Source organism: Saimiri boliviensis, chromosome 12 (assembly GCF_048565385.1).
Source record: "Saimiri boliviensis isolate mSaiBol1 chromosome 12, mSaiBol1.pri, whole genome shotgun sequence".
NCBI classification, from domain to species: Eukaryota; Metazoa; Chordata; class Mammalia; order Primates; family Cebidae; genus Saimiri; species Saimiri boliviensis.
Genome location: NC_133460.1, coordinates 52,622,465 through 52,650,432, shown reverse-complemented (window position 1 = coordinate 52,650,432; position 27,968 = coordinate 52,622,465). Strand labels below are relative to the sequence as shown.

The following is a 27,968-nucleotide window of genomic DNA, read 5'->3' as shown; positions in this document are numbered from 1 at the left end:
CGCCTCGGCCTCCCAAAGTGCTGGGATTACAGGCTTGAGCCACCACGCCCGGCAAAAATTGAGTTTTCAAAACTGATTATATCAGACATTGGAACTTCAGTGCAATGAAATACCGTATTTTCTCAATAGTATGATGCCCCTTGATTAATCTTATCACATATTTAATAAAGTGTTTCAGGAAAAATAATATATGCCTCAATTGTAAGGCACACCCTCATATCTGAAACACTTAAAATATAGAAAAATAAATGTCTTGAGATTGAGGAAAATATGGTAATAACAAGAATGTTATAAATTTTATATATGGCCTACATCTAGACCCTATGTCTTCTTTTAAATTAAGTACTTGTTGGAAGTATCTAATATTTGTTGTATCTCTCTGCTATAGGGAGGAGAGTGAAAGTGTGCTGACACTCAAGGGCCTGACTCCCACAGGGATGTTGCCTAGTGGAGTGTTAGCTGGAGGACGGCAGACCCTGCAAAGTGGTAATGATGTTATGCAACTTGCTGTGCCTCAGATGGACTGGGGCACACCTCACTCTTTTGCTAACAGTGCACATAATGCATGCAGGGAATTCCTTCTGTTTTTTAGTTCCTGTCTCAGCAGCTGACATAGACAGGGTACTATATTAGCTAGTGTCTGATTAATACTTGATCAGGGCAGAAAATTGATAGAATGGGCATTCCTTTCGATTGAAAATAATGATCAGTTCCTCAGCTTTTCATGCAGTGATATGGGAGCAGCTCATATCATAATGTCTGAAATATTTATTCATTTGTCTAACTCACCCTTTTCTTTTAAAAGCCCCAATTTCAGGATATGAATCATTCCTATTACTAAAATGGAAATGTAATTCCAAGTTTCTTATTTTTAATTTTTAAAATTTATGTCATTGTATTAGACTATGCTTATATTTAAAACTACTTAATTTAGAGTTAACTACCTGCTTGGGCCCCAGAACATTACTTATGCACTTCAGTTGCCAAAATATTTGTGCAAGGTTTTGTACCCTGGTAAATGATGCCAAAGTTTGTTTTCTGTGGTGTTTGTCAAATGTTCTATGTATAATTAACTGTCTGTAACACGCTGTTTCCTTCCTCTGCAGATGTAGCTGCTTTCCTAAATCTGTCTGTCTTTCTTTAGGTTAGCTGTATGTCTGTAAAAGTATGTTCAATTAAATTACTCCATCAGACACTTGTCTGTCTTTCAATGTAGAAGCAGCTTTGTAGCACCTTGTTTTGAGGTTTGCTGCATTTGTTGCTGCACTTTGTGCATTCTGAACATGAATGTAACATTAGATATTAACTCATTGTTATAAGGGGTTGAATTTAAATCCTGTAAGTCAAAATTAAAAGGGTGTTATTAAGTGTGCCTTTATTTTGCATGAAAATAAAAAGAATTATATATAAAGCATTTCTGTAATCTGGCTCGTTGAATATTTTATACTTAAAACTTTTTTTGGTGTAAATATTTGTGTAAATACTGGGTTAACTTTTTTAAAGCCCATTACAGATTAAATAGAAGAGAATGATGTGAATATTAGTGACCATACATAGTAATTCAGTCTAGATTTCTTTCCCTGTGGTTAGAAAGCAAAAAATACGATGTGGAAAAGCCTGCATTTCTTGTAGTCACTTTTTACAGCCCTCTAAGGGTCATTGTCTAGTAAAATAGACAGCAACAGATCTGATGTTTTCCTTAGTCATAGTTAAGTTTCTTTTTGGTGTTGTAATTAGTGACTTTTTTAGAGAAAAAAAATAGGCAATTTTAATTGAATGAATTTAAATTTGACTTCACAATTTTATCTCATTCAGTTCCATAATAAGTGCCTTCTTTTCTTCTTTCTTTTTTGTTCGTTTGTTCTTTCTTTCTCTTTTTCTTGTCTCTTTCTCTCTCATTCTCTCTCTCACTCTCTCTCTTTTCCTTTTTTTTTTTTTTTTTTTTGTTTTTGTGTGTGTGTACATGTGTGTGTGAGAGACAGAGAGATAGAAAGAGAGAGAGACAGGTCTGGTCTCGCTATGTCACCCAGGCTGGAGTGCAATGCAGCCTCAACCTCCTGGGCTCAAGCAGACCTCCATTTCAGCCTCCGGCATAGCTGAGACCATAGGCTCATGCCACCACACCGGGCTAATTTTTTTTTTATTTTTTGTAGAGATTAGGTTTCCCTGTACTGCCCAGGCTGGTCTCAAGCAATCTTCTGCACTCAGCCTCCCAAAGTGCTGGGATTATAGGCTTGAGCCAGTATGCCTGGCCAATGATTGCTTTTTAATAAAAAAAAAATTTCTTGTAAACAATTTTTACTTGTAGCCTATTCATGTTCTATTTTAAATGTCATTGTATTGTCCATTACCAACACTGGTATATCTGAAAAGTACACTGTGTTTTGAAATTATAGTTAAAAATTTTCATTCTGAATGAGGTTTCTTTTTTTGATTTTTTTTTTTTTTTTTTTTTTTTGAGATGGAGTTTCGCCCTTGTTACCCAGGCTGGAGTGCAATGGCGCGATCTCGGCTCACCGCAACCTCCGCCTCCTGGGTTCAGGCAATTCTCCTGCCTCAGCCTCCTGAGTAGCTGGGATTACAGGCACGCGCCACCACGCCCAGCTAATTTTTTGCACTTTTAGTAGAGACGGGGTTTCACCATGTTGACCAGGATGGTCTCGATCTCTCGACCTCGTGATCCACCCGCCTCGGCCTCCCAAAGTGCTGGGATTACAGGCTTGAGCCACCGCGCCCGGCCTGATTTTTTTTTAAAAAAAAAACCTGCTTTGATTTGCTTCACATTCCTTGCCTTCCATTTTTCTTACTATATTGTAAACATTAGAAGAATGAACTAAAAATAATTTCATGAATATATATTAAAACAAGATCTTAAACATTCAATAAAACTGGTAAAAATGTTAATAGAAAAGGATGAACTTCAATAGCTTCAAAAATACTCTTCTTTGTTCAGAAAACAAAAATAAAACCAAAAGGGTATCATACTTAAATAAATCTACACTATAGTCATCTCTCAATTATCCTTGGATATAACATTACTTTTATATTGTATCCACAGCAAACCTTGCTTTCAGATTTCACAATTAGCACCTGCTAATTACATGCTTTGTTGACAGCTCAGCATTTCTATTTGTTCTTAATTTGCACACAGCTTGACTCTCGTTCCTTCAGCTTTGAAACCACCCTCAATTGCTGGGGAGATTTGAAAGACAGCAGCTTTGCTGGGGGGACTCTCTGTTCCCAGCATGGACTAAATTACTGGAAAGAGTTGAGTTTAAGGGGTCTAATTTGGGACCCTTAAACTAGATAGCTTCTAGTTTTGCTAGCTCTTGATAGTGTGGTTTGGGCATTTGGTTGAAATTATTTTCCTAGCATAAGATAAATCCACTTTGAAACAAATAACAAAAGTCATACAAAAGCTACATCTTTGTGATTATTTTTTAAAAAGTTAACCTACATTTAAAATTTTAGTAGTTAAGTTTCCTAATATTAGTACGTATAACTGAGAGGCATTGAAAAAGGAAAAAAATTTTATATCTAAGACCTCATGCCTAATTATCAGAAAATAAAAATTGTCTTTTCAAGAACTTTAAAAGTTAATTTACATGATGTTTCTTGAGTGTTTTTACAAACTGCACAACTCTATTGGAGTCGGATTTTCTTTTCATATTTATTTTATGTATGTTTCTTTCTCGGAAAGTTGATTGGGAGCTAGCGTTGTAATGCCACCTTCACCAGGATCTATATGGGAAATATATGTGGCCAATTCTATTTTAGTAATACCAAATTCCTCAGTCATTTATCATATGTAGTACTGAGGAACACAGTTTGAGATAGCATTGTGCTCAAACTTACTAAGGCCATGTGAAGATGCCCTGTATAACTGAAAACAGTAGAGAAATAGTGCCTTTTAGATAGAGTTTTGCAATTAGCAGATCTGGGCTTAAGCCATCTTCCTGCTTCAGCTTCCCGCGTAGCTGGGACTACAAGTGTATGCCACCATGCTCAGCTAATTTTTAAAATTTCTGTAGGGGAGATGAGGTATCTCTATGTGTTGCCCAGGCTGAGCTCAAAAGCTTAAGCCATCCTTCCACTTCAGCAGTCTAGAGTGCTGGAATTATAGGCATGATCCTACAAGTCCTGCCCGATTTGTAATATAATTTAACAGTCAAGGAAAATTAACTCTTATTCAGTGTTCGTCCTTTTCCTTTTGGGTCCCCAATTCACTTTACTGTTTAGCTAAGATCACCGTTTTCTAACTTAGTACACTTTAATTCCTTAGATTAATCAGTTTCTCTTACATTAATTTATTCGGTTAAAATTATTTCTAAATCCTGTTAATTGCTAAAAGATCATTTTGGGAATAATTATTCTAACTGGCCTTATTGCAGAAGAAGCAAAGTAGAAGAGACAAGGGCATTATTGTTACAAATATTCTGAGTAATAGGGGGAATGGACAATACTGTAAGCCAGTATTGTTCTCTGCTATCTTAGGTCCTGGTCCTCAGTGTGAGTTTATACAGTTCAAACCCAGAAATGAGCAAATAAAAGAATCTTTGACTACAAAATGTTTGACTAAGTATGTTGAAATTCTTGAAATGGACCAGTGACACACTATACCAAGAAATAGGTCTTATTTATAATATGACCTATGTGTCTATATCACAAAATAATCAGAATTTATGCCTGTAAGACCTCACTTCCGTTCCTTAACGTCTTTTTAATTGGTAGACGAGTAAGAAAGATGCTTAGTAGGCTTTTCCTGAGTCAAATTTGAGTTTGTGACAAACTGATTGAGGATAAATGGAGTTTTTTAAGGCTATAGATGTTAATATCTGTAGGCATTTGCAACATCAGTACTAGAATAGAAAGGAAATTCCTGGTAGACAGGAGGAATCCTTTCAGGTCCCCCACAAAGAACAGAGCCACAAAACTGTTCTACTTAGATTAATTCGCCAAGTTTACTACCCTTAAATTTCACTGTAGTCATATCAGCTCTTGTGGCTTATGTTTTGCCTTTTAAATAGAAGTGGCAAGTAAAGCATTGCTGACCCCTTCTAGTTTACGTCTTAGAGAACCAACTGGTAGTGAGGGTTGTTCTCACTGACATGAAAGAAAAGACTTTTCTGTTTGCTTTTCTGCTACAATTCTATTATAATTTTACCCTAGAGCATTTTCCTGAGATTTGTGATGGATGTGATATAATAAACATAATGGAAAATTCTAAAGCCATCAAATTACTGATTCAAGATGGGTAATTAATACTGGAGTGCATTTGCATGGGTGCTGAGGTGTCTGTGTTTACAGTAGGTTTATGTGTTCTGTTCTCTGAGTGATGTTGTCATAGTGCTGTGTGTAAACTGTGCTGTGTCAGGAATTGGGGATTGGGATGGGGCTCTCTAATTTGGGTACTATTTATGTTAAATTATAAATGATGATGTAGTATGGGATACTGTGATATTTTAAGTGATCATTGCCTTTTCTGCTGTACAATATGACCCTTCTCATCTCTCTCATTCATTTTGCATGCCTCTGCTCACTTCTGTACAGCCACAGTTGAGGCTATTGAGGCTGAAAAAGGTATGATCAGAGTCCTTGTGCTGGGCAGAGATCTGTGGTGTGTGGGTGGGCATCAGAGAATGTCCTGTGGGTGTGTTTTACTCCTAGCTTGCACAGCCCAAGATGAATCAGACTCACTGACTCATCAAATTTAGTAGTCCAGTAGCCCGTTTTTTTTTTTTGTTGTTGTTGTTTTTTTAATTTTTCTTTTTTAAATCAGAAGGGCTAATATCTATGGTGACAGTCTTTTTCTTTTTTCCGGTATAATATGCAATCAAAATGTAATGTTCCTGATTTCTTTAGAGTATAGCATGTTATGCTATATAGTATAGCTGTATAAAGTTGCGTGTTTTAATGGTAATTACCAACTGACCTACAAATAGAGATCTGTTCCATATTTTGCATGATTCTATGCTACTCAGATTTTTTTTCCTTAAGTGAAACCTCCTCTAGCTATAGGTATGAGTTTGCTTTTACTCATTTTCAGTAGTGTGCCTGCCTGAGACTACAGGAACTGTCTCTATAATGCTTTTCTTTTTCCATTGTTTTCTTTTTTTTCTTTCTTTTTTTTGGCTGCAGTTTGGGCTACAGTTTATGGATAAGATTGTATTCATATATATCATGTGTTGGCTTGGTATTTCAAATTCCTCAATGTTTGCAGCCCCAGCCATTTGTTTGGTTCATATGCACACACTAAGTCCTAGGGATTGCAGATATTAAGCAACCAGATTACAGCTAGTTGTTTGAAAATCTTTCCCATGAACATTTTAATAATGGAGGATGCATCATTTTAGAGGAAGTGAATGATAAACCTTACAGTTGGATAATTGCCATTTATTTTGAATTTCTAAAGATTGTGCAGTATGGCCATGAATTAAGGCATATCCTAAAATATGAGATTATAAATACTTTTTTGCTGTCACCCATATACAGATCTAACTCTTGGAGGCACTTCCCACCTTTTTCATATTATATTGGTGGTGATGAGCTGACCTTGACCTCCAAGATAGTTCTGTTATACTATGGTTTAACCTTTCTTTACCTCTTTCTCCTCCCAAGCTCTTGGTACAGATTTGTATGTTGAGGATTAACCTTGTTTAGCCTCCTCACTTACCCCTCCTCTTGTTGCTGCCTTACTGTGATAGTCACTGGTATCTAAGGGACTGATAAAGGCGATAATTGGTATAGTAGAAGTCAGACTTAGATCATTTCCTGGAGGTTGATCTTGGGGGCAGGAAAGGGTTAAAATTTTTTGTATTTTAATTTTTTTGAAAGGCTTTGCTAACACTTGTCATCTATGAAGCTATTGTGTTTATAGTTAGATTTAAACATTTCACATTTTAAGGGGAAGACTGAAATGAGGATAGGATTCAGTTAAAGTAAGATTTAAGTGTTGCTACTTACAGCTACTAATTTCTTTCTTCTTAAAAATCATTAATTATGTTTTTGACATCTCAGAAATGTTTTTCAATTACTGACTTATCAAATTTGCATTTTGTTAAGCAATACGAGGATTCTCTCCACCACATAGAATCTGCAGTTTTGAAGAGGCAAAGGGTTTGGATAGGATCAATGAGAGAATGCCACCTCGGAAAGATGCTGTACAGCAAGATGGTTTCAATTCTGTGAACACCGCACATGCCACTGAGAACCACGGGACGGGCAACCATACTGCCCAGTGACCCACGACTTCCCAGGGACTCTCACATCTCGGGCCCCAAATGGACAGATCACCCGAGGAGCTGGAGGGGTCGGCCCAGCTGACTGTAAATGTCACAGTCCCTCTGAAGAAACCATTGTGCTTCTGAGACCCCAGCTTCCTTCCTGGATGGAGGCTTGAGGGCCCTGGGACATGTGCTTTCTGATAAGATTGGGTCATCGCTGCCAAGGTGGAGAGCAGTGAGCAAGGGGCTTGGGGCAATTTCCAGTGGAGGGCATCCACACCTCCATTTATGCTTGTGGTTCACACATTTAAGTTTACAAATCAGATTTCTTTTCCCCTTCAGTAGAATTAGATTTTGTTTTTCAACCATGACTTCAAATGCAATCATAAGAGCTAATGTGGACTTTTCTTTTTCCATGAAATGTCTTTAAAGGATGAATTAGCATGGTCTTAAAATACATTTCTGAGGTTACTAGCTGTATTTTGAATTGTGAGCAAAATGCTGAGAAACCCAGTTGGCATTTATACAAAATGTTGACCTCAGGTCTATAGTTCTTAAATGTGGCTAATTCTGTAACATAGTCTTGGTATTTTTTAATTATGAGTGCATATCCTATTTCTAGGCAGGCTCTTTTACTTGAACACAAATCCAAAAACTAATTTAGAATCTTTTTTGCCCATATCTTTTAAGATTTACACCCCAGAGATTTAAGAAGAAAACCTCTAAATTTCAAAATTATGAAGAATTACAGAATTACTCATTTAAGGTACTTTGAAAGAAGTTTGTACATTGTCAAAGTAAATTTTAATTCAAATCATGTCTGTAAAACTTGACGTATTTTGTGTATGCATGTTTTCATTTTGCAAATATTTAATATATAGACCTATGATGTACAGGTACGACATGTATAGGTTACCTAGATGTTATGAGAAATTTTAGTTTATTGTGAGTACTCAAGTTGCTTAAATAGCCACCAGGGTGATTTGCTGCTGGCTTTCTATCATTTTTATGTTTTAATGCAAAGGAAATTTTAAAATGTTCTGGAAGTGTTTTTGATTAAGCAATGCAGCCTAGAAGCAATGGTTCTGTTCAATCTTTCAGATGTTAGTGGAAGCATAAAAGTCAAGACTGCATGTTGAAACTTTTCTTTTGATAGTTAACTGAACTGCTTGGTTAAACTAAATGGAACCATGTGCTAATTTTTCACAATTACTGACCTGTATTGATTGCCACTGTAGTTTGGTATTTCCCTTTACTTTGGTGGCCTGCTTCCCTCATGCCCTGGAATACAACTCAGAGCTCCAGGCAGCGGAACCATTTATTGTTTTGTTTGCCAGAAAGTGCACCCTGTATGGTCTCCTGTCTAAGTTGGAAATATTATGCATGTGCAGGACTATTCGAGTATTTTATAAACAGTAGCACACAATAAATTCCATGCATGGGCCGCTGCTCCTATCTCTGTGTTGGGTTTTATTTAGAAGATGCACTCTGATTTGGCCTTTTGATCCAAATCAGAAAATCCTGTTACTAGAACTGGGATATCCTCCTGAGATTATCTCATGGATAGTTCATGGTAATTTGATTAACTAAATTCTTTATAAATTTTGCCTTTAAAAAAAATGCTTGCTATATACTTGTTTTACAAGAACATTAGTAACTGAGCATTAGAGGACTTTCCCTACTTTAGGCCTCTTAATCTAATATTTAAGATCACTGTTTGTTTTAATTAAAAGAAAATATGTTATTGTCTAGAATTTTGTCACAGTGGCATTTGAATTTACTGGATGTTCTAACAATAAGAAAAAATATTAGTGATAATTGCATTTTCCTATCCTATTCCTTCCTTCCTTTGTCATAATCAAAATAAGTATAGGATTTTGCACATTGAGGGATATTAGGATATTGCTCAAAATTGTATAATATAATCATATAATAACTTGAATTATAGTTCTCAATAATTACAATGAAATACATGATAAAACATTAAGTCAAAATTTAGGTGGGGCACAGTGGCTCATGCCTATAATCCATACACTTTGGGAGGCTCAAGAGTATCGCTTGAGCCCAGGAGTTCATGGTGATAGGCTGCATTGAGCTATGATTGTGCCACTGCACTACAGCCTGGGCGACAGAGCAAGACCCCATCCCTTAAAAAAAAAAAAATCTATCTATCTATCTATATACATACAGACACATATACATATATATGTAAATATATTAGGCAAGTATATACACACACGCACACACACACACACACACACACACACACACACACACAGGCTTGCCTAATTGCAGGCAACAAACAGAACTTCTCAAATTGTTAATTATTACAGCTTTCTACTTGCCGTAATATTAACTTACAATGCAGCCCATTAATTTGCTCTAAAGTTATTATGCATTGCATACCTTAAAGATTGCTGTTGATGTTGTTTAATGAAAGCTATTCTGTAAAGAGTTTATCTGGCTAAAATAGACCCAATAGAAAAATGAATAAATAAAATAAGCATTTAGTATATCAGGTGCCAGGAACTTCCCTAGCCTTTGGTGCGTAACTAGCATTATATAGTGTTTGTGGGAATCATGGGTGAGCATTAAGTATTATCAGCAAGAAAAAAGTATAGATCGATGGTAAAAATTAAGAGGAAAACAAGAGAAAGGAACCAAACTCAGGAAAAGCAATATACCTGAAGAGTGATAGAGTATCACACAGTGCCTCACAGACCACTTCCTACATGTTAAATAGGAACTTCTTTCTAGTCTTTCTTCATAATTCATTTTACAGCATACCCTTTATTAAGAGTTTTTAAATGCAACTCATGATAAATACAAATTGTGAAAAGTTCAGACTTCTTTTTTCTTTGAGACAGAGTCTCACTCTGTCACCCAGGCTAGAGTGCAGTGGCGCAGTCTTGGCTCACTGAAGCCTCCACTTCCCAGGTTGAAGCGATTATCCTGCCTTAGCCTCCCAAGTAGCTGGGATTACAGGCGCCTGCCACCACACCGGACTAATTTTTATAGTTTTAGTAGAGACAGGGTTTCACCATGTTGGCCAGGATAGTCTCCATCTCCTGACCTCATGATCCACCCGCCTTGGCCTCCCAAAGTGCTGGGATTACAGGTATGAGCCACTGTGCCTGGCCAAGTTCAGACTTTTTTAAATTGTAACTTTAAATGTCTACCAGAGTAAGTCATAGTGATGGTAAAATGTAAGTATTCAACATCAAATTTTTTCTATATTCTTCCTTTATATTCAATGACAACTTCTGAGTCAGAAAAGTTAATCTGATGTCTTGTACCTTCTGCAGTTCAGTCATTATTAACAGAACTTAAAACATTTAAGGTTCTCAGCTAAATTTTGAGGCCCATTAAATTTGAAGTTGACCTGAAACTTTTGCTCCAAGTGAATTACCCCTATTTTATTTAGGGTTTTTGGCTGTTGTAACTGTTTTTCTTTATCCACTGCTATTCTACATAACATTATGCAATGTTTTGTTGAATCCTTAACACTTTTCTTCCACCTTCCCTGCTTGTAGTTTGTACTTTTTACAGTTTGGGGTTCCTGTGTGGATTTGGTTTGCCACATTCTGGGACCTCATTGCAAGTGATTCTGTTCCCCAGTTTGATGATGTTTACAGAAGCAGGTAAGTGAGAGCTGGGGACAGATAAGCAGAAAGTCAGAACTTTTTTATTTAAAAATTAAAAATTTGGGGGGTAAGAAAGTCAGATCTTGCAGTCTTTTAGGACCACTGCTCTAACAACTTCAGATAGGTTATCTCTAAGTAGAAAGAAGCTATAGGAATGTGGAATTGAATTCCTGGATCAGCTGTAATTACAAGGAGGGATAAGAGGTAGGTTATCTCTAAGTAGAAAGAAGCTATAGGAATGTGGAATTGAATTTCCTGGATCAACTGTAATTACAAGGAGGGATAAGAGGATGGTTGAGCTGATTCTTTTCTATCTTCTTTTCCTAGAAATAGTATGTATTTTTAGTCATTAACCAATATTTTAGTTTTGTTTAATATCCCAGAAGCATTTATTCCTCTCTTAAACAGGTGGAGTGCTCCTGATAACTCTCATTCAGAGAGTCAGTTACCTTACCCTTCTTTCAGGGAAAGTGAATTTTACAATTTAATTCTGCATGTTTTCCCTAGTAGTGATTTCATTCTGTACCATTAAATGGCCATTTCTTTTCTCCCTTCTTGGGTATTATATGTGTACTTAATCCTAGATTGGACATTGTTGAGTTCTGTTTGAATAGTGTTTGTTATGCTAAAAAAGGACACTGGGGCCAGGCGTGGTGGGTCACGCCTGTAACCAGCGCTTTGGGGGGCCAAGGCGGGTGGATCATGAAGTCAGGAGTTCAAGACCAGCCTGGCCAACATGGTGAAACCTCATCTCTACTAAAAATACAAAAAATTAGCTGGGCGTGGTGGCAGGCATCTATAATACCACCTACCCAGGCACCTATAATCCCACCTATCTGTCCCCAGCTCTCACTTACCTCCTTCTGTAAACATCTCCTGAGGCAAGAGAATCACTTGAACCCGGAGGCGGAGGTTGCAGTGAGCAGAGATCGTGCCACTGCACTCCAGCCTGGGTGACAGTGCAAGACTCCGTCTCACCAAAAACATAAGACACTGGGCTTGGGGGAAACTCATCTGTGTCTTGATCAACATACAGAACTCCAGAGGGCTCCTGATACTTTGGTTCCTCCTGCTTGGTTGGAAAGGTGCTTACCATTTCCAATCAAATACTGACTTCTGCACTAATCCAAAGGGTTTCTTTCTGAAGCTGTAAACTGAGAACAGAAGTATTGCCTTGAGTGAGAGAAGTCCAAGAAGCAGTAGGTTTCATTTTTCGTCTGCCTGCCTGGCCTTTACTTGCCAACACTTGGGAGTGTTGACAGTCCTAAGCCCTCTCGGCAGAGAAGAAGGGTTAGAAAGAGAAAAGCCCTTAGGTAGGGGGACAGATCCCTCTTTGCTCGTTAGGAGAATTTAGCCTTGTCTGTCTGGTTGGCAGGGCACACTTAATCATTGACACCCAGCATTTCAGCAGTTTGCAAAGGAAAGTGATATGAAGGGACAGCTGCAAGTAAGTCACAACCTAGATCTGAAGAAGTCAAGCATTCACTTCACTTGAAGGAAAGAGAGAAGGAAGGAAGCTGAGGACTTAGCAGGGTAAGTTCCCCCCCCCCCCCCAACCTGTCTGCTTGCTTAGTTTATAATTGAGTAAAGTATTTATCACCTCAGGCAGTGTTAATCACTGATTAAACAGCTGAATGTGGCAACAATTACAGTGTCCTTAATGTATTTCTTCTCTTCTCTTTTCCTACCCCCTTATAAGGATCTTCAATGACCAGTTTCACTCTCCCTTCTCCCTACCTCCCCAAAGACATTTTGCTTTTCTTTTTTTGAGACGGCAGAGTTGTACTTTTCTTGCCTAGGCTGGAGTGCAGTCGTGCGATCTCGGCTCACTGCATCCTCGGCCTCCCGGGTTCAAGTAATTCTCCTGCCTCAGCTTGCCCAGTAGCTGAGATTACAGTCAAGCACCACTATGCCTGGCTAAATTTTTTTTTTTTGTATTTTTAAGTAGAGACAGGGGTTTCTCCATGTTGGTCGGGCTAGTCTTGAACTCCCAACCTCAGGTGATCCAACTGCCTTGGCCTGTAAGCCCAAAGTGTTGGGCTTACAGGCATGAGCCACCATGCCCAGCTGACGTTTTGCATTTTTTGGTGACTTAATGAAAATTAGATGAGCACTCCTTGTCTGGAGATAGTGAAAAGATGACTGTAGTTTAGGTGAAGATTGGGGTTCTTGGTGGTAAGGAAAAAGATGGAAACCTAGGTCTAGGAATAGATTAATATTTTGGCTTGTAATTTGGAGATGAAGGATGAAAGTTTTTCTCGGCAATCAAGCTCATGTCTCCTTTCCAGTTCTTGGTGTTGGTGTTCTCTCCCTCGTACTGGGAATAAATTGGAGCCTAAGTCATTGGGGATGGCCAGAAAAAAGTGAAAGGGATTCGCTTTCTATGTGGAGAACATTCTGGACTCTGGAAAGTTAAAAGAGCTTACTGCAGTTATTTCCAACTTCTTCCTTATGTCACCTGTTTTTTTTTTTTCTTTGTTTCCCTCAGTTTATAACTCTTCAAAAGTGAGGAGCCTGGGGCTCTTTGCAAGAAAATTAGAGCCAGGAAAGCTGTGTCTGGGCCTGGAGTATACAAACAAACATGAGCTTGATGATGTATATAGATGTAGATCAAAGACCTGGCTTCTCACCCACCTTCTTATTTTCTGCTAACTCATTTGTATCATGAACATTGTGCTCTAGACACAGAGTAGACTGTGACATTAGGGATTTTACCACCACCACTCCTCTTCCCCAAACTGTTATCCTTTTCATTTCTAACCAATTCAGCCAACACCCAGATTGCCAAAAGCTAATCTTCCATTAGAGGAAGACCTCTCCTGGGAAATGCAGATAAGTAAAGCAGTACCTTTCTGACCTTAATTGGCTTGCTTTCATTGCAGCAAAAAGGCTTGTATTTTAACTTCTGGGAGATATCTGTCATAAATTCTGGGATTTAAGGTCCTAGAGTTGTCTCAGATCACACTTTACTTCCACACCTATTAAAAAGAAGAAAAAGTCCATTCTTTCAAGATTTAAGCAAGTGTTATATCTTGCCTGAGGCAGGTGAGTAGAGTGGATAAATGCATTTTCTGGAATGGCAAGTGATTCTGAAAATGCAATGAGAATGTGACATGATTAAAAGTGAAGGACAGAATGAGGTCAGTTGTTGGAAATGGGGTCCTAAAGTATGAAGGGGAATTCCATGTACTCTTTTAGTAAAAGGACGTGACCCTTAAACCCTAAAATAATCTAATACCATTAGGTCCCATTTCTTCTTCATTGGAGGAAATATATAGGATATGATATACAGATGAGCTTAGCTGTCTGTTCTGTGGACTCTTAAACAATCCATTAATTCGCCCATGGAATGAGGGGAGATATGGAGGGTGGATGGTAACATAAGGATGAGGAGAAAGAAATTACAAAGGAAAATACAAATTTGTTCTTCCATTAACCTGAGGATGGGTTTTTGAGGGTCGTGTTGTAAGATATGGATATGAGCTGGATAATTCTGGGAGTATTTTGCTTCTTTTTGTTACCTGCATACATCTCAGCTGCATGAAGATTCTGAAATCAGAAGAGGTGTTTCCTAACAGATCTGATCTAAAAGGATCAAATGTCAGATCATTTTTGTAACAAAATATGATCCCTGGTTTGAACTTTAGTAGTTACCTCATTCGACCGGGTGCAGTGGCTCACGCCTGTAATCCTAGCACTTTGGGAGGCTGAGGCAGGCAGATCATGAGGTCAGGAGATCGAGACCATCCTGGCTAACAGTGAAACCTCATCTCTACTAAAAATACAAAAAGTTAGCCAGGTGTTCTGGCAGGTGCCTGTAGTCCTACTTACTAAGGAGGCTGAGGCAAGAGAATTGCTTGAACCCGGGAGGTGGAGGTTGCAGTGAGCTGAGATCATGCCACTGCACTCCAGTCTGGGTGACAGACTCTGTTTCAAAAAAAATAAAAAGTTATCTCATTCACAGTAAAACCAACCACCGCCAGTGTTTTTAATCCTCCTCCATTTCTCTGTACCTGGAGGCAGTTAATCTGGAGATTAATAACTTTTTAGCCCCTCAATCTCTATGAATACCTTCCTTCCTTTCTTTTTTAATTGAGGTGAAAATCGTATAACATAAAATTTATATATATATATATATATATATATATATATATTTTTTTTTTTTTTTTTTTTTTTAAGATGGAGTCTCGCTCTGTAGCCCAGGCTGGAATGCAGTGGCACGATCTCGGCTCACTGCAACCTCCACCTCCTGGGTCCCAGTTCAAGCAATTCTCCTCCCTCAGCCTCCCAAGTAGCTGGGATTATAGGCATTAGCCTCCATGCTCAGCTAATTTTTGTATTTTTTAGTAGAGACAGTTGGCCAGTCTGGTCTGGTCTTGAACTCCTGACCTTGTGATCCACCCATCTTGGCCTCCCAAAGTGCTGGGATTATAGACGTGAGCCACCGCGGTCAGCCAAAATTAATAATTTTAAAGTGAGCAATTAAATGGCATTTAGTATATTCACAGTATTATGTAACCACCATTTTTGTCTTGTTCCAAAACATTTTTATCACCCCAAAAGAAGACCCCATCACCATTAAGCAGTTACTGTCCATTTTCCCTTCCACCCAGCCCTTAGCAACTACCAATCTACTTTCTGTCTCTAGGTTTACCTATTCTGTATATTTCATAGAAATGGCATCATACTATATATATATGTATATATATATATACATATATATATATATATGTATATATATATATATATAACCTTTTGTGTCTGACTTTCTTTACTTAGCATGTTATTGAAGTTCATCTACATTGTAGCATGTATTAGTATTTTATTTCTTTTTATAGCTGAATAATACACATCTTCATATATATATTTATATCCCAATTTGTTTATCCATTTATCCATTGATGGACCTTTGGGTTGTTTCTACCTTTTAGCTGTTGTGAATAGAGGTGCTATGAACATTCATATATAAGCATTTGTTTGAGTATCTGTTTTTAAATATTTTGGGCATATACCTAAGAATGAAATTGCAGGGTTATATAGTAATATGTTAATTTTGGGGGGAACTGCCATATTGTTTTCTTTAGTAATGACACCATTTTACATTCTTATCTGCTGTGTACAAGGGTTCCAATTACTCCATATCCTCATCGACACTTGTTATTTTCTGTTTTTTTTTTTTTTATAATAGCCATACTGGTAGGTATGAAGTAATATTCACTGTGATTCTAATTTGCATTTTCCTAATAACTGTTGAGCATATTTTCTTGTGTTTATTGTCCATCTGCATATATCCTTTGGGAAAATGTCTATTCACATATTTTATCCAATTAGTTGGGTTGTTTGGTGATGTTTTTGTTTGTTCTTTGTTTTTGATTTGTGGGAGTTCTTTGTATATTGTGGTTACTAACCCCTTATCAGATATATGGTGTGCAAATATTTTCTTCCATTCTTTGGGGTGTCATTTCACTCTCGATAGCATCTTCTGATGTACGAAAGTTTTTAATTTTGCTGTCCAATTTTATCTATTTTGGTGGTGGTGGTGTTGCCTATGCTTTTGATACCATAGCCAAGAAATTATTGCCAAACCTGTCATGAACATTTCCCCGATAGACTTTTATAGTTTTAGTTCTTTCTTAAGTTTAGGTCTTTATTCTTTAAACATTCAAAGTCATATCATTCTATTTCATTAATTTGCAGAATGTTTCTATCCATATTTCTGAGCTTATTCTCTCCTCTGTGCTTAGAATTCCTTTTTTTCTTTATTTCCAAGTATTCAAATATTCCCATCTTTCAAGGTCTATTCCAACTGTTACCTGCTTTGTGAAGAAAGCTACTGAAGAGATTCCCAACCACTGAAGAGATTCTCACCTACTGAAGATATTCTCTTCTTCTCATCTCCCATTAGTGCTTTAGTTGCACTTTTCTGGTAGGATTTATAGAGTACCTTGTATTATCTACTACATCTAATCTCTATACAAGACATTTAGATGAGATATATACTTTTAATATTTGCTTCTATATATAGTGTTTTGCAAATGATTTCATCTGTTTATCAGTAAATATATATTAAACAAATGGATATTTTAATTTTTCCCATATGGTCCTTTTTGTTTACTCAGCCCTTATGAAAGGCATAAGAAGATGGGAGAAGATGAGACGGGGAAGCAGGGCACAGCACAGAGTCACAGCCAGATAGTGGGTGGGTGTAGGCTTACTTCCACCTCAAAACTTTTTCTCTGACTTGCTCAACTACATAACTCTTAGTGCACATTTTATATTGCATTTTAGTTTTACTTCTTGGCTTATTGCTTATAAATGTGATAATAGGTCTTTCAAAATAAATGTTTTATCTCTCTGACTAGATTAAATTGGCTAACTCTCCAATTGGATGGTCACTTTGGACAACTAAAACTTTTATTGCTTTTTCCTCTTTTAAATTGAGTTTTAAAATATACTAAAAATATTATAATGTCTTCTCCTTATAAAAAAGTCAAATATTGGCCGGGCGCGGTGGCTCACGCCTATAATCCCAGCACTTTGGGAGGCCGAGGCGAGTGGATCACGAGGTCAAGAGATCAAGACCATCCTGGTCAACATGGTGAAACCCCGTCTTTACTAAACATAGAAAAAATTAGCCGAGCACAGTGGTGCGCGCCTGTAGTCCCACCTACTCGGCAGGCTGAGGCAGGAGAATTGTTTGAACCCAGGAGGCGGAGGTTGCAGTGAGCCAAGATCGTGCCATTGCACGCCAGCCTGGGTAACAAGAGCGAAACTCCATCTCAAAAAAAAAAAAAAAAAAAAAAAACGGCCGGGCGCGGTGGCTAAAGCCTGTAATCCCAGCACTTTGGGAGGCCAAGGTGGTTGGATCACGAGGTCGAGAGATCAAGACCATCCTGGTCAACATGGTGAAACCCCGTCTCTACTAAAAATACAAAAAATTAGCTGGGCATGGTGGCACATGCCTGTAATCCCAGCTACTCAGGAGGCTGAGGCAGGAGAATTGCTTCAACCCAGGAGGCGGAGGTTGCGGTGAGCCGAGATTGCGCCATTGCACTTCAGCCTGGGTAACAAGAGTGAAACTCCGTCTCAAAAAAAAAAAGTCAAATATTACAGATTAAGTCTAAAGTCCCCTTCGATCAGCCCAGTTCCTGTCTAATTGCCTTCTTACCCTACTCGGAGTTAATCACTGTTACCAGTTTTCTATGGGCCCTGCCAAATCTTTTTCTATGCATTTACATGCATATTTATATTATGTATAGGATTTAATATGTATAAATTATATTCAGGTACAGTAGCTCAAGCCTGTAATCCCAGCACTTTGGGAGGCCAAAGCAGGCAGATCACGAGGTCAGGAGTTCGAGACCATCCTGGCCAACATGGTGAAACCCCATCTCTACTAAAAAATACAAAAATTAGCTGGGCATGGTCACACATGCCCGTAGTTCCATCTAATTGGGAGGCTGAGGCAGGAGAATCACTTGAACCTGGGAGACGAAGTGAGCCAATTTCATACCACTGCACTCCAACCTGGGCAACAGAGTGAGACTCTGACTCAAAAAACAACAACAACAAAAAATTATTTCTTCCCTGTTTTCACAGCTGCCTATGGTGATCCATAACCAGTAAATACTGAATAAATTTTACTGATAACCTGGGTCTGAGAGACTGGAATGAGAAGTGAAAGGTCAAGCATATGAAAACACTTCACATGTATCCAGCTTGTAAAATTCCATTCCATGTCTGTTCTGTGTATAGTCTTCAGGTATCACTGGACAGGCCATGGCTCCACGGTCCCAGCGACGGAGGCACAAGAAACCTCCCTCATTAGTGGCTCCTGGCATCAAGGCCTCACCCACAATTGTGACCCCTGTGCCTCTGACCCCCTTAAAACCTGGCCCTAGCATTGACACACTTGGCTTCTTCTCCTTGGATAATAATGTTCCTGGCCTATCCCAGCTGATTCTTCAAAAGCTGAACATGAAAAGCTATGAAGAATACAAGTAAGTGACCAGTTCTGTGGAAGGATAAACTGTTTCTAGTAGAAGTGATTTCAGAAGGTGGAGAGGGAGTACAATTTGGGCAATATGGAGTATTTGCAATGAGAGATTTTCTCATTCTGACTTTTGCCAGTTACTCTATTACTGTAAAAGAAGAAATATTCACTTAAGTGGAAAATGATGGCAGTGGGAGACATAGGTGTAAATAGAAACGTGTAGGAGACAAGATGGGGGACATGAGAGATTTTGGAGATATTCCTCTCCCCATTGCCACTCCTTCTCCATGCTGTCTCTGCAGGTTGGTGGTAGATGGGGGTACCCCTGTATCTGGCTTTGGATTTCGATGTCCTCAAGAAATGTTCCAGAAGATGGAGGACACATTTCGATTCTGTGCTCACTGTAGAGCACTCCCTAATGGCCTCTCAGACTCCACGGTTCTCCGGCACTGTAAGAGGTGACTAGTGGGGGGCTAATAGGGAGACATTCAGAAATGACCCTCTAATAGCCGGGCATGGTGACTTATGCCTGTAATCCCAGCACTTTGGGAGGCTGAGGCAGGCGAATCATATGAGGCCAGGAGTCGAGACCAGCTTGGCCAACATGGCAAAACCCTGTCTCTACTAAAAATACAAAAATTAGCCACACCAGTTGGCACACACCTTTAGTCTCAGCTACTCAAGAGGCTGAGGTAGGAGAATCACTTGAACCCAGGAGGCAGAGGTTGCCGTGAGCCGAGATTCCACCTTGCACTCCAGCCTGGATGACAGATTGAGACTCTGTCTCAAAAGAGAAAAAGAAATGATCCTGTATTACGACCTCATTCTAAAAGGAAAGATCTGAGAGTTTTCAAAATAACTTAAGGCTTATTCCTAAGTTTTTGTCATCCAGGCTGCAAAGATTAGAACAGTGTGCTAATCCTGCTTATTTTTGGTGTTATCGGGAGGTGAGACCAAAAAAACCACAATACATTCCTCTCTATCTCTCTCTTGAGTACTCAAGGAGTAAGACTACATTTGTTTGGGGATGTGGGGGTTGAACCATACCTGTTATGAGAGGACAGCTGTAAACTCGTGTTTTTTCTAAAAGTGATATAAAAAGTGACTTGTTCTAGATCGAGAGTAAGGTATCACTCTGTCTGGCAGAATAATTATATTGCCAATCCCTCCTGCCTCGTCTGCCAAATGTAGTCCCCAAAATTGGTGCATCAGCTGCCATTCCTCCCCCTACCTTACTTAGCCATTTCCATCCTAGGTGCAGGAATATCAGTTCTTTTCCCCTGATAACCCCAATCACATTTATAGTATAAAAACTATTTACAACTCATTCTCTCAGGTGCAGAAATGTCTATTACTGTGGTCCAGAGTGCCAGAGGTCAGACTGGCCTGCACACAGGAGGGTTTGTCAAGAGCTTCGTCTTGTGGCTGTGGACCGTCTCATGGAGTGGCTTCTGGTCACAGGTGGAGTGGTGGTGTTAGGGAACTCTGCCATAATGGTCATATTTGGTTGCATTTAAAGGAAGACATGAAATCATATTGTTATGAAATGAGGAAGTGGGGCAAAGGATGGGGCACCCCTGCTCACAGGTTGGCAGAGTAAACATGGAGGGAATATTGATCATTTGTGAGGGGGAAATTTTGAAGCCAGGAAAAGATTAGGTTCCTTTTCTTTCCTTCTTTCCTACAGGTGATTTTGTCCTACCCTCAGGACCTTGGCATTGGCCACCTGAAGCTGTACAGGACTGGGACTCCTGGTTTTCTATGAAGGGGTTACACTTAGATGCTACACTGGATGCTGTGCTAGTTAGTCCTGCCGTGACCACCTTATGGGCCAGTGTAGGACGGCCAAGGCCAGACCCAGATGTCCTGCAGGGATCTTTGAAGCGGCTGCTGACAGATGTCCTGTCACGGCCCTTGACTCTAGGCCTAGGACTTAGGGCCTTGGGGATAGATGTTAGGAGGATTGGGGGAAGCACAGTGCATGTGATTGGTGCTTCCCATGTGGAGACATTTCTTACTCGCCCTGGAGACTATGATGAGCTTGGCTACATGTTTCCTGGGCACCTTGGACTCCGTGTGGTCATGGTGGGTGTAGACGTGGCTGCTGGCTTTTCACAGAGCACCTCAACTTCACCCCTGGAACCTGGCACAATTCACCTTAGTGCCCATAGGGGCCTCTACCATGACTTCTGGGAGGAGCAGGTAGAGACCGGGCAGACAAACCATCCAGATTTGGTAGTGGCTTTCCATCCAGGTAAGAGTCATTGGTTCATGGGAATACTGGGTGGCTCCCCTGAGAATTTTCCATCCTGAGTCTTGTGTCTTCTGTCTTTGGAACCCCATTCATTTGATTTCATTAAATACAATATGCTGACAACTTTTCTGGATCATTTGCCATATGTACTAGGGTTCCTAATTTTTCACTTGGATGATGATGATGATGATAATGATTGAGGATAAGCGAGGTGAGGGGTGGAGTGGTCACAGTCAAATAAATATCTTGCTCTTAAGAGTCTGCTTCAGTCTTTCCCTATTCCCATTTTCATTTTTTTCCCACAGGTTTCCATTCCTCCCCAGAATTGATGGAGGCTTGGCTGCCTACCCTGCTGCTACTTCGTGACTATAAGATTCCTGCATTGATTACTGTTTACAGGTTTTGACCTCTTCCTATTTGTGATACTTTACTCACTTATACCTCTCTTTATATTAATGAACTCATTTTGCTTCCTCTTGCTTATCTACTTTCTGGTGAGGATGTTCATCTTTTCCGCGTATGGCTTTTTCATCCCCTTGGAACAAAGTCCTATGCTAGTTAATTGAGTATTTAGTGAGACACTTAGGAGGGAAGGATAGTCCTTGCCTAGTCCAGCCTTAGACAATTTAGGGGATTGGTGATTACAGAAATGTCAGGTTCATGAGCAAATTTTTCCTTTATCTCTGTCACAATCAGTAGAGTAATTTTTCTTCTCTCTCTTCTGCAGCCATCAGGAGTTGGTATCCTCTTTGCAGATTCTGGTGGAACTGGATACACACATCACTGCCTATGGGGCTAATCCTTTTATGTCCCTCAAACCTGAACAGGTCTATTCCAACCCCAACAAGCAGCCAGTATACTGCAGTGCCTACTATATCATGTTTCTTGGAAGCTCCTGTCAGCTGGGTAATAGCCAATTAGAAGAGAAAGTAGATGATGGGATTTAAATAGATTATGACTGGACATCTGGAAAATGGGGAGGTTGTGATAAAATTACCCTGATAATGCCAGGTTCTTTCCAACTTTGAAAAACACTGTATTCTAAACCTCATTCACTGTGTGGGTAAAGATTCTAAGCTGAATGAGGGTTCCTGTATAATGTAACTGGTTTCTTTCTTTTTTTGAGACAGAGTCTTGCTGTGTTGCTCAGGCTGGAGTGCAGTGGCATGATCTCGGCTCACTGCAACTGTGCCTCCCAAGTTCAAGTGGTTCTCCTGCCTTAGCCTCCTGAGTAGCTGGGATTACAGGTGCATGCCACCACACCTGGCTAATTTTTGTAATTTTTTTTTTTTTTTTTGAGATGGAGTCTCGTTCTGTCTCCAGGCTGGAGGGCAGTGGCACAATCTCAGCTCACTGCAATATCCAACTCCCTGGTTGAAGCTATTTTCCTGCCTCAGCCTCTCAAATAGCTGAGATTACAGGCCTGCGCCACCATGCCCAGCTAAATTTTGTATTTTTAATAGAGACAGGGTTTCACCATGTTGGCCAGGCCGGACTCAATCTCCTGACCTCATGATCTGCCCATCTCAGCCTCCCCAAGTGCCTCCACGCCCAGCCTAATTTTTGTATTTTTAGTAGAGATGGGGTTTTGCCACGCTGGCCAGGCTGATATCAAACCTTTGACCTCAGGTGATCCGTCTGCCTTGGCCTCCCAAAGGGCTGGGATTACAGGCATGAGCTACTGCGCCTGGCCAGTGTAACTGGTTTCTAAGGGTTTAGCCACAGTAGCTTCTAGAGATAGGATATTAGATTTAGTGGGTGGGAAGAGGCCTGGATGTTGGTCTTTCCAGAGCTTAGAGTTCCTAACCCTTTCCTTTGTGAGGAAGTTTACCTTTTGACTGGAACCAGATGGCACTGAGGAAAAGAATGAGAACCACCTTATTCTGAAAAATACTTCCTTCTCATCTAGTAATTTGGGCTAAAAAAGGGAAATATGTTGATGACTTGAAGCGATACAAGAATGGACAAGTCAGGGAAGTCATTGGCAACATGGATGAGATTATAAGCATTGGTGCACTGCCCTGTTTCCTGGCTTTTTTGAGAGAAATATCTAATTTTCCTATTTTCGGTTGGTGACTTCTGACACTAGAGTAGCCCTGGTATTGTATTTTAGATATCCCAGGCTTTATCAGACTTTACCTGAATATACTGGAGTTATTTGTTATCCCCCATTCTATACCCAATAAACTCAGTTTGGGGCTTCTTAAGTCACCTGTTTTATTTACTATTCACTGGCAAGTATTACTCATCTGCACACAACACCTCAAGACTGGAAGTTTCTCTCTTGTCAACAGAGTAATTAGCATCAGTTCTCTGTTTGGGCCTGCCACTCTGTCACACATTCGTCTCATGTCATCTTCTTATTTCTTTTTTTTCCCCCTTTTTTTTGGAGACTCTCGCTCTGTCACCATGGATGGAGTGCAATGGCATTATCATAGTTCATTGCAGCCTTAAACTCCTGGGCTCAAGTATGCTTCCATCTCATCCTCCTAAGTAGTTGGGACTTACAGGCACATGCCACCATGCCCAGCTAATTTTTTTATTTTTTCTAGAGACAGGGTCTCCTTGTGTTGCCCGGGCTGGTTGGTCTCAAACTCCTGGGCTCAAGCAATCCTCCCACTTCAGCCACCTGGAGTGTTGGGATTACAGGCATGAGACTGTGCCCGGTCAATATCCTTTTCTTATCATACTCTCAGGATTAGGACATTTTCTAGGTATTCATTCCTACGGTCTTGCCATGACCATCTCTTGCACACATACAGCCCATCAACCCAACACACACATACACTATTGCCCACTCTAATAGGGATAATTTAAGAATTTCATATATTCATTCAAGACAGTACCTAGCTGGGTGTGGTGGCTCACGCCTGTAATCCCAGCACTTTGGGAGGCTGAGGCAGGTGGATCACGAGGTCAAGAGATCAAGACCATCCTGGTCAACATGGTGAAACCCCACCTCTACTACAAATACAAAAAATTAGCTGGACATGGTGGCACATGCCTGTAATCCCAGCTACTCGGGAAGCTGAGGCAGGAGAATTGCCTGAACCCAGGAGGCGGAGGTTGCGGTGAGCCGAGATTGCGCCATTGCACTCCAGCCTGGGTAACAAGAGCGAAACTCCATCTAAAAAAAAAAAAAAAAAAAAAAAAAAAAAAAAAAAGAGACAGTACCTGCCATGCTACAGGTGTATTTTGGCTTCAGAGAGATTGGAAGGTGAATGAGACATGGTGTTTATTCCTAGGAAAGGAAATAATATTTATGTATATGGGAATACCTTTATTGCAAGGTATAATATGGAGTAAGAAATGAGAGAGGCTTATAGTGCTAAGGAAATAGAGTGAAAAGAGATCATTTTGCTAAATGATATTGAAGATATTCTGAGTGAGAATTTTATGAAACAGAGCACAGGGCACTCAAGATGGAAGGAACAATAGGACCAGAAGTTTGGAGGCAGAAAAGCATATTTGAAGGCATATTAGGGGATTAAAATAAATTAAGTCTGAAAGGTAGAGTGAGATCAGATTATAGGAGTATTGTGGATTTATGTAGATCTGAGTATGAATCCTGGGGCAGCCATCAAATAATTTTATATCGCGGGGGAAGCTAAACTTCTCTAAGCCTTAGTTTCTTCATCTGTAAAATGGAGATAATGCCAAGTACTCCAAATTAACCTTGAAGTTAAACGAAAATGTTTGCAAAGTTGGAGGACTCACACATCCCAATTTGTTTTTTAGCCATTGCACAGACTGGAGTGCAGTGACCCTATCTTGATTCACTGTGACGTTCGCCTGACTCAGGCTCAAGTGATCCTCCCACCTCCACCTCCCAAGTAGCTGGGACCACAAATTCGAGCCAACATGTCCAGCTAATTTTTGTATTTTTTGTAGAGGCAGGGTTTTACCATGTTGCCCAGGCTGGTCTTGAACTCCTGAGCCCAAGAGATCCACACTTCTTCGCCTCCCAAAGTGCTCAGATTACAGACGTGAGCCACTGTGCGCGGCCCCCAATTTCAAAACCTGTAATCATTATATACTTACCAGTTCAGTATCCCTAATCTGAAAACCTGAAATGGTCCCGTGAACATTTCCTTTTAGTGCTATGTCGGCACTGCAAAAGTTTCAGATTTTGGAACATTTTGGATCTCAGTACTCAGAAAGCTTTGGATTTTGGAGCTTTTTGGATTTAGGATTTTTTGATTAGGAATGCTCAACCTGTATAAAATAGTAGTAAAGACACTGTGATACTGGCATAGAATAGACATGTTAGTGCAGTACAATTGAGAATTGTCTTTGGGCTGCTGTAACAAAATACTGCAAACCGTGTGGCTTGTAAACATCAGAAATTTATTTTCCACATTTCTGGAAGCTGGAAAGTCCAAGATAAAGGCACTGGCAGATTTGGTGTCTGGGAAGGGCATGTTCTTATTGTGGAAGGGATGGAAGGGGTGACTGAGCCCCCTCTTTCCTCTCTTCCAAGGACTAATTCCATTCTTGAGGGCTCTACCCTCATGACCTATTCATTTCCCAAAGGTCCCACCTCCTAAAGCCAGAAGTTAGGACTTCAACATGTAAATTTGTTGGGGGAGAGGTGTGGGGGGAGAGGGGCCGGGGAGGAGCACAAAGCATTCAGACCATAACAAGTTTAGCAGGGCATGATGGTTCACGTCCGTAAATCCAGCATTTTGGGAGGCCAAGGCAGGCAAATCGTTGGAGCTCAGGAGTTTGAGACCAGCATGGGCAACATCTCGAAACCCCTTTTCTAAAAGAAATACAAAAAAATTAGCCAGCCGGGCACGGTGGCTCAAGCCTGTAATCCCAGCACTTTGGGAGGCCAAGGCGGGTGGATCACACGAGATCGAGACCATCCTGGTCAACACGGTGAAACCCCGTCTCTACTAAAAATACAAAAAATTAGCTGGGCATTGTGGCGTGTGCCTGTAATCCCAGCTACTCAGGAGGCTGAGGCAGGAGAATTGCCTGAACCCAGGAGGATGCAGTGAGCCGAGATCGCGCCATTGCACTCCAGCCTGGGCAACAAGAGCGAAACTCCATCTAAAAAAAAAAAAAAATATATATATATATATATATATATATATATATATATATATATATTCAAGCGATTCTTCTGCCTCAGCCTCCAGAGTAGCTGAGACTTCAGGTGTACACCGAACTAATTTTTGTATTTTTAGTAGAGACAGGGTTTCACCATGTTGGCCAGGATGGTCTCCATCTCTTGACCTTGAGATCCGCTCACCTCAGCCTCCCAAAGTGCTGGGATTACCAGTGTGAGCCACCGTGCCCAACTAAGGGTTTCTTAACATCAGCACTATTGACATTTTAGGGCTGAATAATTATTTTTGTAGGGACTGTAAGATGCTTGCAGCATCCTACAACATTGTAGGCATTGTAGGATACGTACTTTGTTTAGAATCCTTGGCCTTCACCCACTAGATGCTAGTAACCCCACCACTTTCCCTGAGTTGTGACAACCAAAAATGTCTCCATACCTTGTCAGGACAAAATTACTATTCTAATGGAACAAAAAGAAAAAGGATGTGTACTTAAATATCGGACTCCAGGCCGGGTGTGGTGTCTCATCCCTGTGTCCCAGTACTTTGGGAGTGCTTCAGGTGATCCACCTGCCTCAGCTTTGAGCCTCAAAGCTGAGGCAGGTGGATCACCTGAGGTCAGGAGTTCTCCTGGCCAACATGGTAAACCCCCATCTCTCTTAAAAACACAAAAAAATAGCCATGGTGGTGAACCTGTAATCCCAGCTACTTGGGAGGCTGAGGCAGAATTGCTTGAACCCGAGAGGCAGAGGTTGCAATGAGCCAAGATGGTGCCATTGTATTCCAGCCTTGGCAACAGAGAGAGACTGTCTCAAAAAAACAAAACAAAAAAACCAGACTGTGACACAGTCGAATGTTCACATTAGAAGCATAATGGCTCTTACTTCATATGAACTCTGAAATACATGATGGCTTTCAGAGATGTTAAGCAGGGCGCAATGGCTCATGCCTGTAATCCCAACACTTTAGAAGGCTGAGGTGGGTGGATCGTTTGAGGCCAGAAGTTTGAGACCAGCCTGGCCAACATGGCAAAACCCCTTCTCTACTAAAAATACAAAAAATTAGCTGGGTGTGGTGGCACATGCCTGTAATCTCAGCTACATGGGAGGCTGCGGCATGAGAATTGCTTGAACCCGGAGGCAGAGGTTGCAGTGAGCCGAGATCACGCCACTGCACTCCAGCCTGGGCGATAAAGCGAGACTCTGTCTCCAAAAAAAATTAAAAATGAAGAAAAAAGGTCTAGTTGAATTACAAAAAAAGCAGCTCAGGAAGAGTTTCTCAGAGCAAAAGGGAGATGAGCAACCTTGGAAACAAGTCTAATTAGATGAATAAATTTTTTTAAATTTATATTTATTAGAGACAGGGTTTCACCATTTTGGTCAGGATAGTCTTGATCTCCTGACCTCATGATCCACCCCCCTTGGCCTCCCAAAGTGCTGGGATTGCAGGCATGAGCCACTTTGCCTGGCCGACTTTTTAATATATGAATCATATTAAGAGATTTCTTAATATTTAGCCATCTTTAGTTTTCTGAAACAAATCCTATGTTATTCCCTTAATATGCTGCGTTTGGTTTGCTACTATATTGTTGTAAACTTTTGCATCTCTATTCGGAAGCAAAAAGGGGTCTATACTCTCCTTATTTTATGTTATCTTTGTGACCATTCGAACTGGACTTATACAATGAAATGTGAAATCTTGTATCTTTTCCTGTACTCTGGAAGAGCAGAAAAATTATCTTCTGAGAATTTCATAAAATTAGTCATCAAACCACCTGGGCTT

The 27,968-nt window shown here is 40.1% G+C and overlaps 2 protein-coding genes across 11 annotated transcripts in view; both read left to right on the top strand.

The window, feature by feature from the left end:
* PPP3CB (protein phosphatase 3 catalytic subunit beta) overlaps positions 1–8,678 on the top strand; it is a 64,127-nt gene extending 55,449 nt beyond the window's left edge. For 5 of the 8 annotated variants that reach the window (XM_039478135.2, XM_039478134.2, XM_039478132.2 and 2 more), the window contains 3 exons: positions 389–486; positions 5,551–5,580; positions 7,063–8,678. In XM_039478135.2, the coding sequence (XP_039334069.1) occupies positions 389–486; positions 5,551–5,580; positions 7,063–7,241 (307 nt within the window). In that variant the 3' untranslated portion in view covers positions 7,242–8,678. The remainder of the gene's footprint in view (positions 1–388; positions 487–5,550; positions 5,581–7,062) is intronic. The other 3 variants (XM_039478137.2, XM_039478136.2, XM_039478139.2) reach the window with 1 other exon arrangement.
* A 101-nt stretch (positions 8,679–8,779) lies between these two features.
* Positions 8,780–23,321, top strand: MSS51 (MSS51 mitochondrial translational activator). Of its 3 annotated transcripts, none has more exons than XM_010350519.3 (7): positions 8,780–12,400; positions 18,623–18,867; positions 19,163–19,318; positions 20,197–20,321; positions 20,548–21,114; positions 21,420–21,513; positions 21,842–23,321. In XM_010350519.3, the coding sequence occupies exons 2-7, from the start codon at positions 18,647–18,649 to the stop codon at positions 22,059–22,061; spliced, it is 1,383 nt and encodes a 460-aa protein (XP_010348821.1). In that variant the 5' UTR covers positions 8,780–12,400; positions 18,623–18,646; the 3' UTR covers positions 22,062–23,321. The 3 variants fall into 3 exon arrangements, with proteins under 3 accessions (XP_010348821.1, XP_074238509.1, XP_039334131.1); XM_074382408.1 differs by lacking the exon at positions 8,780–12,400 and adding an exon at positions 15,042–16,793; XM_039478197.2 differs by lacking the exon at positions 8,780–12,400 and having other exon boundaries at positions 15,042–18,867.
* Positions 23,322–27,968: the final 4,647 nt, after the last annotated feature.